Below are 12065 nucleotides of genomic sequence, written 5' to 3'. Positions count from 1 at the left end.
TTGTAATTTCTCTTCTGCTTTGTTCTAGAGATTATTAAACTCCATGACAATGTCTCCAACGTATTTAACTGGTTAAAAATAGTATTTATACAAGAGTTTTAACGAAAAATATCAGGAAAAAATGTACAGGAATAAAAAAAAATTCAGCTTTCAAAATATTCGTCGATAAAAAAACCGATCTTTATATTTACGCTAGCCATTTTGTATATTACCACGTGACCTGCTATCTCTTAAACTGGAGGGGGGGGGTCCACTTGAATCCAACAAAACCAGTAATTTTTTTTTTCTATTATATATAAATCATTTTCTATAAAATTAAGTGTAGACTTTATAATTAAAACAAAAAATGTTATTCATACTAAAAAAAAAAAACGCTTAGTCATGTCACGTGACGTGACGTCAACATCCACTAATGGCGAACAATTGTACCTATTTACTATGCCTCCCCACGGGACAGAGTTAGACACCAGGGTCGTTTTTTAACGTGGAGAAAAGGTACAAAAATAAAAATTGTCTCAGTCGTGGAGGATTTCTCCTCCACCGAAAGAGAACAAGAAATAGAAGTGCAGCATCTGAAGATAGATACTACACTTTGATCTTGACCAAAAGGCCAAGAATGCGAACAATTGTAAATAACAACTTTTTTCACAAAACCAACACCGTCTTTCTTTTTTTTCTCTCTCTTTCTCTCTCTCACCCACTTACTCTTCCCTCTCTCTCACCCTCTTTCTCTTGACGTCACACCACTGTTAAACTGTGGGGGGGGAACACATTCCCAGGCATTATCTCCTATAGATGCACATTTTATTAGAAATTCAGCTTTCAAAATATTAGACGATAATAAAAATATAAAACCAACACCCTCTTTCTCTTTTCTCTCTCTCTCACCAACTTACTCTTCTCTCTCTCTCACCCTCTTTCTCTTGACCTCCTACTACTGTTAAACTGTGTGTGTGTGTGGGGGGGGGGAAGAGGCAGCTTGAAAACCAACAAAAACAGTGCACAGTTTCCCAAGCATTTGGGGTGGGAAGGGGGGGAAGAAGCCGAGCGCACAGTTTCGTGTGAGAGAGAGAGAACAATTCTCAACCTATATACTCAACAAATTTTTTATCTACAGATTTGAAAGTTTGTATATAGGGTATTCAGACATATGGAAATATATCTAGCATAATCTATCTATTATATCTATAAAAGTGAAAATGTGTGTGTGTGTGAGGTAGCCAGAGAGAGAGAGAGAGAGAGAGAGAGAGAGAGAGAGAGAGAGAGACAACAATTCTCAACCTATATATTCAATACATTTTTTATCTACAGATTTGAAAATTTGTATATAGGGTATTCAGACATATGGAAATATATCTAGCATAATCTATCTATTATATCTATAAAAGTGAAAATGTGTGTGTGTGTGTGCGTAAGAGAGAGAGAGAACAATTCTCAACCTATATACTCAACGTATTTTTATCTACGGATTTTAAACTTTGTATATAGGGTATTCAGACATATAGAAATATATCTAGCATAATCTATACATTATATCTATAAAAGTGAGAATGTGAGTGTGTGAGAGAGAGAGAACAATTCTCAACCTATATATTCAACAAATTTTTTACCTACAGATTTGAAAATTTGTATATTGGGTATTCAGACATATGGAAATATATCTAGCATAATCGATCTATTATATCTATAAAAGTCAGAATGTTTGCGTGTGGTTGTGTGTGTAAGGTTGCGAGAGAGAGAGAGAGAACAATTCTCAACCTATCTATTCAATAAATTTGTTATCTACAGATTTGACCATTTGTATATAGGGTATTCAGACATATGGAAATATATCCAGCATAATCTATCTATTATATCCATAAAAGTGAGAATGTGTGCGTGAGAGAGAGAGAGAGTAAGTACAATTCTCACCCTATATATTCAACAAATTTTTTATCTACCGATTAGAAAATTTGTATATAGGGTATTCAGACATATGGAAATATATCTAGCATAATCTATCTATTATATCTAGAAAAGTGAGAATGTGTGTGAAAGAGAGAGAGAGAAGAGAGAGAGAGAGAACAATTCTCAACCTATATATTCAACTAATTTTTATGTACAGATCTGAAAATTTGTATACAGGGTATTCAGACATATGGAAATATATCTAGCATAATCTATTATATCTATAAAAGGTAGAATGTGTGTGTGTGTGTGTGAGTGAGTGAGTGAGTGAGTGAGTGAGTGAGTGAGTGAGAGAGAGAGAGAGAGAGAACAATTCTCAACCTATATACTCAACAAATTTTGTATCTACAGATTTGATAATTTGTATATAGGGTATTCAGACATAAGGAAATATATCTAGCATAATCTATCTATTATATCTATAAAAGTGAGAATGTGTGTGAAAGAGAGAGAGAGAGAACAATTCTCAACCTATATATTCAACAAATTCTATCTTTACAGATTTGAAAATTTGTATATAGGGTATTCAGACATATGGAAATATATCTAGCATAATCTATCTATTATATCTAGAAAAGTGAGAATGTGTGTGAAAGAGAGAGAGAGAAGAGAGAGAGAGAGAACAATTCTCAACCTATATATTCAACTAATTTTTATGTACAGATCTGAAAATTTGTATACAGGGTATTCAGACATATGGAAATATATCTAGCATAATCTATTATATCTATAAAAGGTAGAATGTGTGTGTGTGTGTGTGAGTGAGTGAGTGAGTGAGTGAGTGAGTGAGTGAGAGAGAGAGAGAGAGAGAACAATTCTCAACCTATATACTCAACAAATTTTGTATCTACAGATTTGATAATTTGTATATAGGGTATTCAGACATAAGGAAATATATCTAGCATAATCTATCTATTATATCTATAAAAGTGAGAATGTGTGTGAAAGAGAGAGAGAGAGAACAATTCTCAACCTATATATTCAACAAATTCTATCTTTACAGATTTGAAAATTTGTATATAGGGTATTCAGACATATGGAAATATATCTAGCATAATCTATTATATCTATAAAACTGAGAATGTGTGTGTGAGAGAGAGAGAAAGAACAATTCTCAACCTATATACTCAACAAATTTTTTATCTACAGATTTAAAAATTTGTATATAGGGTATTCAGACATATAGAAATGTATCTAGCATAACCTATCTATTATATCTATAAAATAACCATGTGTGTGTGTGTGAGAGAGAGAGAGAGAGTCAGAGAGAGAGAGAGAGAACAATTTTCAGCTTGTGTGTGTGTGAGAAAGAGAGAGAGAGAAAGAGAGGAAGGAAAATTCTCACCCTATATATTCAACAAATTTTTTATCTACATATTAGAAAATTTGGATATAGGGTATTCAGACGTATGGAAATATATCTAGCATAATCTATCTATTATATCTATAAAAGTGAGAATGTGTGTGTGAGAGAGAGAGAAAGAGAGAGAGAGAGAACAATTCTCAACCTATATATTCAACTAATTTTTTATCTACAGATTTGAAAATGTGTATATTGGGTATTCAGACATATGTAAATATATCTGGCATAATCTATGTATTATATCTATAAAAGTGTGAATGTGAGTGATGGAAAGAGCAAAAAATTCTCAACCTATATAACCTATAAAAGTGAGAATATGTGTGAGAGAGAGAGAGAGAGAGAACAATTCTCAACCTATATATTCCACACATTTTTGGGCACAGATTTGGAAATTTGTATATAGGGTAGGCAGACATATAGAAATATATCTAGCATAATCTATCTATTATATCTATAAAAGTGAGAACTTGTGTGTGTGTGTGTGTGTGAGAGAGAGAGAGAACAATTCTTAACCTACATACTCAACAAATTTTTTACCTACAGTTTAGAAAATTTGTATAAAGGGTATTCAGACATATGGAAATATATCTAGCATAATCTATCTATTATAACTACAAAAGTTAGAATGTGTGTGTGAGAGAGAGAGAGAGAGAACAATTCTAAACCTATATATTCAACAAATTTTTTATCTACAGATTTGAAACTTTGTATATAGGGTATTCAGACATATGGAAATATATCTAGCATAATCTATCTATTTTATCTATAAAAGTGAGAATGCGTGTGTGTGAGATAGCGAGAGAGAGAGAGAGAAAAAGAGAGAGATAAAAATTCTCAACCTATACATTCAACAAATTTTTTATCCACAGATTTGAACATTTGTATATAGGGTGTTCAGACATATAGAAATATATCTAGCATAATCTATCTATTATATGTATAAAAGTGAGAATGTGTGTGTGTGTGAGAGAGAGGACAATTGTCAACCTATGTATACAACAAATTTTTTATCTACAGATTTCAAAATTTGTATATTGGGCATTCAGACACATTTCAATATATCTGGCATAATCTGTCTATTATATCTATAAAAGTGAGAATGTGTGTGATAGAGAGAGAGAGAACAATTCTCAACCTATATACTCAACAAATTTTTTATCTACAGATTTGAAAATTTGTATATAGGGTATTCAGACATATGGAAATATATCTAGCATAATCTATTATATCTATAAAAGTGAGAATGTGTGTGTGTGTGTGAGAGAGAGAGAGAGAGAGAGAGAGAACAATTCTCAACCCATATACTCAACAAATTCTTTATCTACAGATTTTAAAATTTGTATATAGAGTATTCATACAAATAGAAATATATCTAGGATAATCTTTCTATTATATCTATAAAAGTGAGAATGTGTGTGTGTGTGAGCGAGAGAGAGAGAGAGAGAGAGAGAACAGTTCTCAACCTATACATTCAACAAATTTTTATATATAGGGTATTCAGAAATATCGAAATATATCTAGCATAATCTATTATATCTTTAAAAGTTAGAATGTGTGTGTGTGAGAGATAGAGAGAACAATTCTCAACCTATGCACTCTACAAATTTTTTATCTACAAATTAGAAAATTTGTATATAGGGTATTCACACATATGGAAATATATCTAGCATAATCTATCTATTATATCTATAAAAGTTAGAATGTGTGTGTGAGGTAGCCAGAGAGAGAGAGAGAGAGAGTAAGAACAATTTTCAACCTATATATTCAACAAATATTTGATCTACAGATTAGAAAATTTGTATATAGGGTATTCAGACATATGGAAATATATCTAGCATAATCTATCTATTATATCTCTAAAATTGAGAATGTGTGTGTGAGAGAGAGAGAGAGAACAATTTTCAACCTATATACTCAACAAATTTTTTTATCTACAGATTTGAAAATTTGTATATAGGGTATTCAGACATATGGAAATATATCTAGAGTAATCTATCTATTATATCTATAAAAGTGAGAATGCGTGTGTGTGTGAGAGAGAGCGACACAGAACAATTCTCAACCTATATATTCAACAAATTTTTTATGTACAGATCTGAAATATCACATTTGTATAGAAGTAGAAATCTTGATACCTACTCTGATACCTAATAAAAGAAAGGACACTCTTTAGGGCGGATTTTGATTATAACAAGTCACTAATTAGAAATTATAATAAACATTCTAATAATTTAAGAATTTTACCAAAATAAAATTGCATGGTAATCACCCAATTTCTGCCACAAAATTTTGATTGGCAGAACTCATAAACATAAAATATATATTTTCTAATTTCATCTTTTTTTTTTCTTTTTACATAATCTGGTTTGATGTTTTCCCAAATATTCAAATCACTATATTTTGCTGCTTAATATCAAATACAGCAACTGAGTTATTTTTATGCATCAAACAATTACATTTTCTCATTCATCCAAACTAATCACTGAACATCAATTTCATATTTTCTTCACTAAAATATTACTGTGCTTGATGTCATCAAGTGGAGCGGATCATTTTTTTTTCATTTGTTCACACATTTTTCCAATTTATATATATTTTAAAGATTCTTAGCCTATGTCATTGCATACCAATCTGTTTATTAAAAGTTAAGGTTCACTGTAAACACATATGTTACACCAAAATAAAAACGCTTCAGATAATGTCTTGATATTCAATTCAGTTTCTCACATGACATCTTATGAAGTTAGTAGAAATGTTACAGACTTTTGAATCTCAAACACTTTCAATACTGTGCACTGATATTTTCTTTTTTGCAATATAAGCACATTCATGATTTTTTTTACAAACGTTAAAAACTTTCACATTGTGTAGGAATATACTGAAACAATTATAAAAATATTTGTTTTTATTTTGAATGATGCAGGGCATCTGAAGAGAGATTTTTCTAACAAAATGAAAGTATAATTTTTAGCAATAGGGATCTAGGAAAAGGCCACTACATATGTTATAAGTTCCAAATTTCCACAACCTGGCAAATACTGGTACATGCTAGCAAATTTAGATTTGCAATTACAAAATATGATTCTAATTTTTTCCTTTGCTCTTTATTCTAACACTACACTATGTTTACTGTGTTATTTCGCTACAGTTGATATTGTGTAGAACAATAAGAAAATCATAGTGAACAATGCATTCAACAAAATTTCACACACATTTCTAGATACCTATATCTAATAAGTTCAAAAGAAAGGACACACTTAGGGAGGTATTTTGGTGGTCAAGTCACTAAAAAGAGATTAGCTGGTTTCCTGGCATAGCCCAGGATATAATAAAGATTGACTGAAATACATGTTCTAGCTGGTTTCTAGGCGTTGCCAGGGATGTAATATAGACACATTATGTTGTATATTACCTGTTCTCTTCTCCCTAAGGTAAAACAATTTCATATACATGCTGTAAATTACCTATGCTAGGGATAAAACATGAACAATATCAGTCCTAGGGTAGATAAAACAAATAATACATAGAGATGAAAGATTCCTCTCCCCTAAGAATCAAACATATGTTCAATATCTGCTTTTGTTTTTTCATTGTTTATACGGTCCCGAGCAACGCCGGGTAGCCCTGCTAGTCTATATATATAAAAGCCAAACGTCTGTGTGTATGTATGTTTGTTTGTAACGCTAAAACTTTTGAAACACACAACCAGACTTGATAAATTTGGTATCATATCGAAGCCCCATCACCCGGATGACAAATATCGAAATTTCACATCAAACGGACAACTAGAAGTTGGTCAACTGATCAGTTATCTTCGAGGGGGGCCCCCAAAAAACCTGTCATTATCTATATATATAAAAGAAGACAAATGTTTGTTTGTAACGCTAAAACTTGAGATGAAAGATTCCTCTCCCCTAAGAATAAAACATATGTTCAATATCTGCTTTTGTTTTTTCATTGTTTATACGGTCCCGAGCAACGCCGGGTAGCCCTGCTAGTCTATGATATAAATCTCACTTGCGTTTAAATGTATGTATGTTTGTATGTCTGCCTAAAACTTTTGACAAAGGCGATGGATTTTCACGAGATTGGTATTGTTGTGAAGCTCGACCCTTCGGACAACAAATATTGAAAAATTGGCTAAAAACATTAATTCCTTCATCTTCAACTGGGTACTTTTCTACAAGGAGGGCTTGCTTTTTTCGCCGATATTTTCGAAAGTCATCCCTTCTTTTCTCCTTTGGACCATCCATTTTTTTTATTGTATTTTAGATCTGTCCACTTGAAAAATGAACTTCATTAACAAGTGGAATCGAAAAATTATATATTATCTTATCTTTACTTATATATATTTATAAAATGAACAGTAGGTTCTCTACAGTGCAATGTAGATTACAATGTATTATGGGCTAAGTCACTACAAGGAGGCATGTGAAGCTTCCTCCCAGTACTCGAGTGGGTCTCCAACTAGAGCAGCAGTCAAACGATTTGATTGAAAAACAGGCAATTTCACAGATTTCAATAACAATAAAAGTATTGGAAGTGTGACATATTCGTTGATCATCATTCAATCCGGGCGACATTGGGTCCCCCTGCTAGGAGATTTTAATCCTTTATGACTTGAATTATGATGTAGATGATTGTTAATTTTAGTTAATTTAAATGGTAATAATACTGGAAAAATTATGAGGTTCAATAGTTAAACTAACACTGAAAATTTTTGTATTTCATAAACTTAGCTTGATTATTATCCATAGTGCTTGAAAAAAGTTTGACAACAAACGAAATCCTCTATTCTAAGACAGATGGCGACATACTGAATGTAAGCAATGGACTTTACTCAAATACTGAAGTAATATGTACAAGGTGTGTTTAAATCAATTCCCACTTTATGGTGCTATATTCATTTATTTACGACCGAACGAATTAGTGGAACCAGGTCATAAAGGGTTAAAAAGAAATTATTTTGAGTTCTATTTATAGGACAGTGGTAACTAATAGTTTAATCTCATATGGAACATTCCATTTTTAACATTACTTTGTTGCAATATTTTTGCTTTAATGAAAGGTGTAGGATTCTAAACAAATTGGAAAGTTCTATTTATAGACAGGGGCGATAACTGACCAATCAGAAACCGGAATCGCTCCATAAAACATGGGATGTTTTAGAATTCCAGCAGATACCTTTTTGTCTTCACACGAGAAGGAACTCTATTCTTCGTCTCAGGATTTATACAGAACTAGCCTGGGTGCTCGGCGTTGCTTGGGTGTTTGGAGGTGTAATGTTGAGCAAAAAAAAAGTTTTAGGTAGACAGGCTCAAACCCGTGACGCAAAGGTGGAAACAAAAGTGGAAGTGTGTGTGTAAGGGTGTTGGTTGAGTAAAAAAAAAAAAAATGTGGTAGTAAGCAGGCAGACCCATACTACGAAGGAGGAAAAGAAAGTGGAAAAACAAAACAAAAAAAAATGTGATGCATTAGCTGTTGCACCTATCCTCAAACCGGAAGTGATGTAGGTTTAAAATAAGGCTAGACAATTGAAAAGAGGGGATGACTTTTGAAAATATCAGCGAAAAAAGCAAGCCCTCCCTGTAGAAAAGTGCCCAGTTGAGGGTGAAGGAATTAATGTTTTTAAGCAATTTTTCGATATTTGTCGTCCGAAGGGTCGAGCTTCAAAATGCTACTGATCTTGTGAAAATCCATCGCCTCTGTTGAAAGCTTTAGGCAAACATACATACATACATTTAAACAGACAGGTGAAATTTATATTATAGATGACTGCCCATCAGAAACTCTTCTAAAATTAAAAATGGCTCACAGTTCAAAACTTTTTATCAACTATGAGCGATCTTAACATAAATTTGATGTTTCATTCAGAGGGTTTCTTCAAATGCTTTGACATGTAAAAAAAAAAAATCATTTTCGATTGAACTTGTTTCTCCTTTTTTTTTTTCCCAAAACAGGTGTGCGCAATTTTTCCTGTTATGTGTGTCAGAAGCAATTTCGTCAGAAGGCCCACCTCAAGTCTCACATGTTCACTCATACAGGGGAGAAAAGCCTGAAGTGCCAGTTCTGCGACAAGATGTTCTCTCGTTCGTCCGACCTGAAACAGCACGAATACCAACACACAAAGGAAAAAATCTTCTGCTGCTCACACTGTGATAAGAGTTTCTACAAAATGCAGAACTTCAAAAAACACCTCAAGATTCACTCGGGCGAACGGAACTTCAGCTGCACAACGTGTGCAAAGTCATTCTACACAAAATACCATCTGAAACGACACAGCAGCTCATGCAAGGGAAGCAAGTCAGTTGTTAAGAGTGGTACAATGATGGTTCTCTCCGAAGATGTCGGCGTGACGCTTGACGATGCCACGGACATTGTTAACGAAGAAGTGTTCCAGGAGAACAGCAGTGAAATCGAGGAAGAGGATGAAAGCGACAAAATTAACGTAAGCAACAGATTGCCAGATATTGATTTCGCAGATGATCAGTGATGATGAAAGATGCAGCAACAATGTTTACGATGGTGTAATGAAAAGAACAGATCTGTACACTTAACGGTGAAAATGCGATTTGAAACTGAAACATGACAGACTGAATGAAAATGCTATTTCATACTTGAGCATGACAGATCAGTTTGATTTGCTATTTCAATATTGAGGATGACAGACCAACAGAACTGCTATTTAAAACTTGAGCATAACAGATTAATACAAATGTCATTTCAAATTTAAGCATACAAACGAACAGAACCTCAAATTGAGAATGTTAGTCGCAACTTAACACGTGTCCTTCCAATTCATGTATTTAGTGAAGAAAATGCCATTTTAAACTCGAGCGCGACAAAACAGCCGGATCTGCCATTTCAAACTCTAATGCGACAGACCAGCTGGATCTGCTATTTCAAACTCGAGCGCGACAGACCAGCCGGATCTGCCATTTCAAAATCGAGCGCGACAGACCAGCTGGATCTGCCATTTCAAACTAGAGCGCGACAGACCAGCCGGATCTGCCATTTCAAAATCGAGCGCGACAGACCAGCCGGATCTGCCATTTCAAAATCGAGCGCGACAGACCAGCCGGATCTGCCATTTCAAACTCGAGCATGGCAGACTAGTGGAAATGCTAATTTAAACTCAAGCATGGCAATCCGGACAAATTTGCTATTTCAAATGGGCATGACAGACCAGTCAGATTGCTACTTTAAACTTGAGCATGACAGACCGAATGATGCGTAGATTCATCTAAAAAAATGAATATATCTTGATTCTCAATTGGAAACCCAATAATTTCGATTATTCAAACAACTATTCACATTTTTGTTATAATTTTTACATTTTTGGCTGATGTAATCTGACTTTGTGCACATCTTTTCTGACTTTGTAATCTTTTTGCCAAACTTCAAAACCCACATTTCTCTTAGTCTGTTCATTCCACTTGTTCTTAGAAACTATTTGGCCGATCTGGTTGAAATTTTATATGGCTCTTTGCTTCGATATAGTGTAGCGAACTAAGTATTATGGCATCTGTTTACTGCACAGTAATGGATTAATAGGATTAGTATTTTATGCAAAAATGAGCACAAATTTAATTATTTGGCATGAAGTACTTATTCCAAGTTAATATATAAGATATAACTTTAAATAAGCTATAACTTTTTCTCATTTGACTAAAATTTTTAGTAATATATAATAATCAATACTTCTACATGGCTAATGAGACAAGGATAATCTACCCCCATGGATTAAATAAAGGGTTTTGTTTAAAAGTCTATATAGAAGGAGTTCAATGTAAAGATTCAAGAGTGAAAAGATGTACTTAAAGTCAAAGGTCACATAATGGTCGAAACGTGAAAATCAAGGTATGAATCATAATCCAAATTATCACTCTTCATTTCAAAACTTCCGAAACTGTTCGCATAAAAAAAATTCTCGAATGATGTGGATTTCTGTTTGTAAAATTGTCTTCCGAGAAGAAAATCTTTCATAATTAATTTTCTGATAATTTTCAGAATCTAATCGACATAAAAACTTTTGGCATCAATGTCGACGAAAAGTCATTGACGCAGCCCATTAGCGTACATTTGCATGTAGTCCATCAAAAAACAATCCGTGGTAGATGTGACAAAAGATGTCAAAATCCTGTGTGTTCAATGGATTGCGGATTAACTGTTTACTCGTATAACATTAATTTCTGTGCCACAATTTAGTTGGTGTCTATTTATGGAGTGTTTTTGTGAAGAATGTGGAAATCAAAAAAAAAAAAAAATTTTTAAATATATTATTTGGATTACTGTTTTATTTTCAATACGTTGCATCCGATATAACCTCTAACCATCTTCAGATGCATCTTGTCGAACTTCAGAATTTCGCACAGAACACTTTATCTAATCCATTGTGACATAACAGATAAAACAGTAAATAAAATTCCGTTCTAAGTGACACTCTTCTGGAAGTTAAAGGTTCAATCCTCAGTGTGGGCAGCACTAAGAATACAATTGCAAATTACTAAAGATTTCTACCTGGTCAAGGCTGACAGAATGAGAGCATGCTATCCTTGTGGTTCAATTCGAAAGTCTGTGCAGATCCCTGAGCTTGACAAGATACACTTGGGGAAGGTCAGAGGTTACAATGGCTGAAATATTGTGAAAATAACACTTAAGATGAGAACAGTAGTCCGAATAATACAAATTATCAATCATCATCTCCAAAACCTCAGAAACCGCAGAAAAAAAAAAAAAGAAAAAATTTTTCAAA

The 12065-nt window shown here is 33.3% G+C and overlaps 1 protein-coding gene across 3 annotated transcripts in view; it reads left to right on the top strand.

Moving 5' to 3' along the window:
- The window catches only part of LOC145286241 (uncharacterized), a 61759-nt gene extending 51811 nt beyond the window's left edge, over window positions 1-9948 (top strand). For all 3 annotated transcript variants that reach the window (XM_080135063.1, XM_080135061.1, XM_080135062.1), the window contains one exon: window positions 9271-9948. In XM_080135063.1, coding sequence (XP_079991189.1) covers window positions 9271-9803 — 533 coding nt within the window. In that variant the 3' untranslated portion in view covers window positions 9804-9948. The remainder of the gene's footprint in view (window positions 1-9270) is intronic.
- Window positions 9949-12065: the final 2117 nt, after the last annotated feature.

The sequence above is a fragment of the Euprymna scolopes genome, chromosome 10 (assembly GCF_053919585.1).
Source record: "Euprymna scolopes isolate OS-2025 chromosome 10, ASM5391958v1, whole genome shotgun sequence".
Lineage (NCBI taxonomy): Eukaryota > Metazoa > Mollusca > Cephalopoda > Sepiida > Sepiolidae > Euprymna > Euprymna scolopes.
Note: the sequence above shows the minus strand (reverse complement) of the source record. Positions and strands in the feature narration are given on the sequence as shown.